The sequence below is a fragment of the Aureococcus anophagefferens genome (assembly GCF_000186865.1).
Source record: "Aureococcus anophagefferens unplaced genomic scaffold AURANscaffold_411, whole genome shotgun sequence".
Classification (NCBI taxonomy): domain Eukaryota; class Pelagophyceae; order Pelagomonadales; family Pelagomonadaceae; genus Aureococcus; species Aureococcus anophagefferens.
The window spans coordinates 1-1,839 of NW_008705912.1; the positions used below are offsets into that span (position 1 = coordinate 1).

Consider the following 1,839-nt stretch of genomic DNA (forward strand, 5'->3'; position numbering starts at 1 on the left):
GACGGCGGCGGCGACGCGGCGCCCGCGGCGGCGCCCGCGGCGGCGGCGGCGCCCGCGCCCGCGGCGGCGCCCGCGGCGCGCGGGCGCGCGGGCAAGGCGCTCGCGACGCCCGCGGTGCGGCGCATCGCCCGGGAGGCGGGCATCGACGTCGCGTCCATCGCCGGGACGGGCCCCGGGGGCCGCGTGCTCAAGGGCGACGCGCTCGCGGCGGCCGCGCGGACCGGCGGCGGCGCGTTCGTCCCGACGAACGTCGGGACGGCCGCGCCGGCCGCGCCGCCGGCGGCGCCGGCGCCGCCGGCGGCGGCGCCGGGGGCCGGCGCGGCGCCGATCCGGGGCGTCCGGCGGCTCATGTTCGACTCCATGGCCGCGTCGCTCGCGGTGCCGCACTTCGTCTACGCCGACGAGTTCGACGTCGGCGCGCTCGAGGCGGCGCGCCGGGCGCTGGGCTACTCCGCGCTGCCCTTCTGGACCAAGGCCTGCAGCGTCGCGCTGCACCGCTTCCCGGAGGTCAACGCGTCGATCGTCGAGGACGCGGGCGGGCGGCCCGCGCTCGAGGTGCACGAGAGCCACGACGTCGGCCTCGCCATGGACACGCCCCAGGGCCTCGTCGTGCCCGTCGTCCGCGACGTCGGGAACAAGTCCATCGGCGACGTCGCCGCCGAGCTCGCGCGGCTCCGCGACGCCGCCCGCGCCGGCGGCCTCGCGCCCGGCGACGTCGCGCGGCCGACGTTCACGCTCTCGAACATCGGCGCCATCGGCGGCACCTACATGAGCCCCGTCGTGGCGCCGCCCCAGGTCGCCATCGGCGCCATCGGCGCCGCGCGGCGCGTGCCCCGCTTCGCGGGCGACTCGGACGCCGTCGTCGCCGCGACGGTCGCGAACGTCTCCTGGGCCGCGGACCACCGCGTCGTCGACGGCGCGACCATGGCCGGCTTCTCCAACGCCGTCAAGGAGCTCCTCGAGGACCCGACGGCCTTCCTCAAGCACCTCAAGTAGGCCCCCCGACCGCGTAAGCGCCCGACTCGGAGCCGCCGCGCGGGCCCGCGCCGCCGCGCGCGCGCGGGGCCCTCCATCCCGCGGCCGGATGTCCCGGCGACCCGGTCACACCTGGCCTGGAGTCGCTTACTGCTAGCCCGGGCCTAGCCGAGACCCACGGGGGAACCGGACTCTCGCTGGGAGGAGCGCCTAGGCGCGTCGCGTCCGGGGTGAGGAACCCCAAAGAGCGCGCTGGTCCAGCGCTCTCGCTGCCTCGTGGCTGAGTGACGCCGGGGAAGCCTCCGGACCTGCCGCGTCCCCCCGCTCGGTCGACCGAACGGGGTTTCGCCTGGGCCGAGCGAGCGCGGCACGACGCGAGACTCTCGAGACGCGAGCTCGCGCGGCCGCGTCGCGGGACGAAGCGGAAGGCCACGACGGCGACGCCATCCTCCACCTGACGACTGCTGCGGGTTTCGAGCTGCGCGAATAGCCACCTCTGCGAGAGCTGCTCAGTGGTCGCCGGCCGCTGGTCCAGCCAGGGCAAGCGCGCGCACGGCCGCGGCGGCGGCGGCCTCGGCGTCGCGGTCGGCGGGCCGCGGTCGGCCGCGCGCCGGGCCGCGCGGGCGCGGCGGCATATGGACCGCGTCTGCGCGCTCACGGGCGCCCGCGGGTCGCCGCGGCGGCCGCTGCGGCGCTGCGGCCGGTGCCGCCTCACGTTCTACGGCGACGCGGCGGCGCAGCGCGCGCACTGGCCGCTCCACGGCCCCACCTGCGCCTTCGTCGACGCCGCGGCGCGGTCGGCCGTCGCGGCCGCGTCCGCCGACGCCGCGGCGGCCGCGCTCGCGCGCGACGTCGCGGGCGGCG

At 79.4% G+C, this 1,839-nt stretch overlaps 1 protein-coding gene across 1 annotated transcript; it reads left to right on the forward strand.

Moving 5' to 3' along the window:
• Positions 1–90: 90 nt before the first annotated feature.
• AURANDRAFT_35188 (hypothetical protein) lies at positions 91–996 on the forward strand (the record flags this gene model as incomplete). The annotated part of the gene is made up of 1 exon (XM_009044543.1): positions 91–996. A coding segment is annotated over one exon (906 nt), but the record flags the coding sequence as incomplete, so codon positions are not given.
• Positions 997–1,839: the final 843 nt, after the last annotated feature.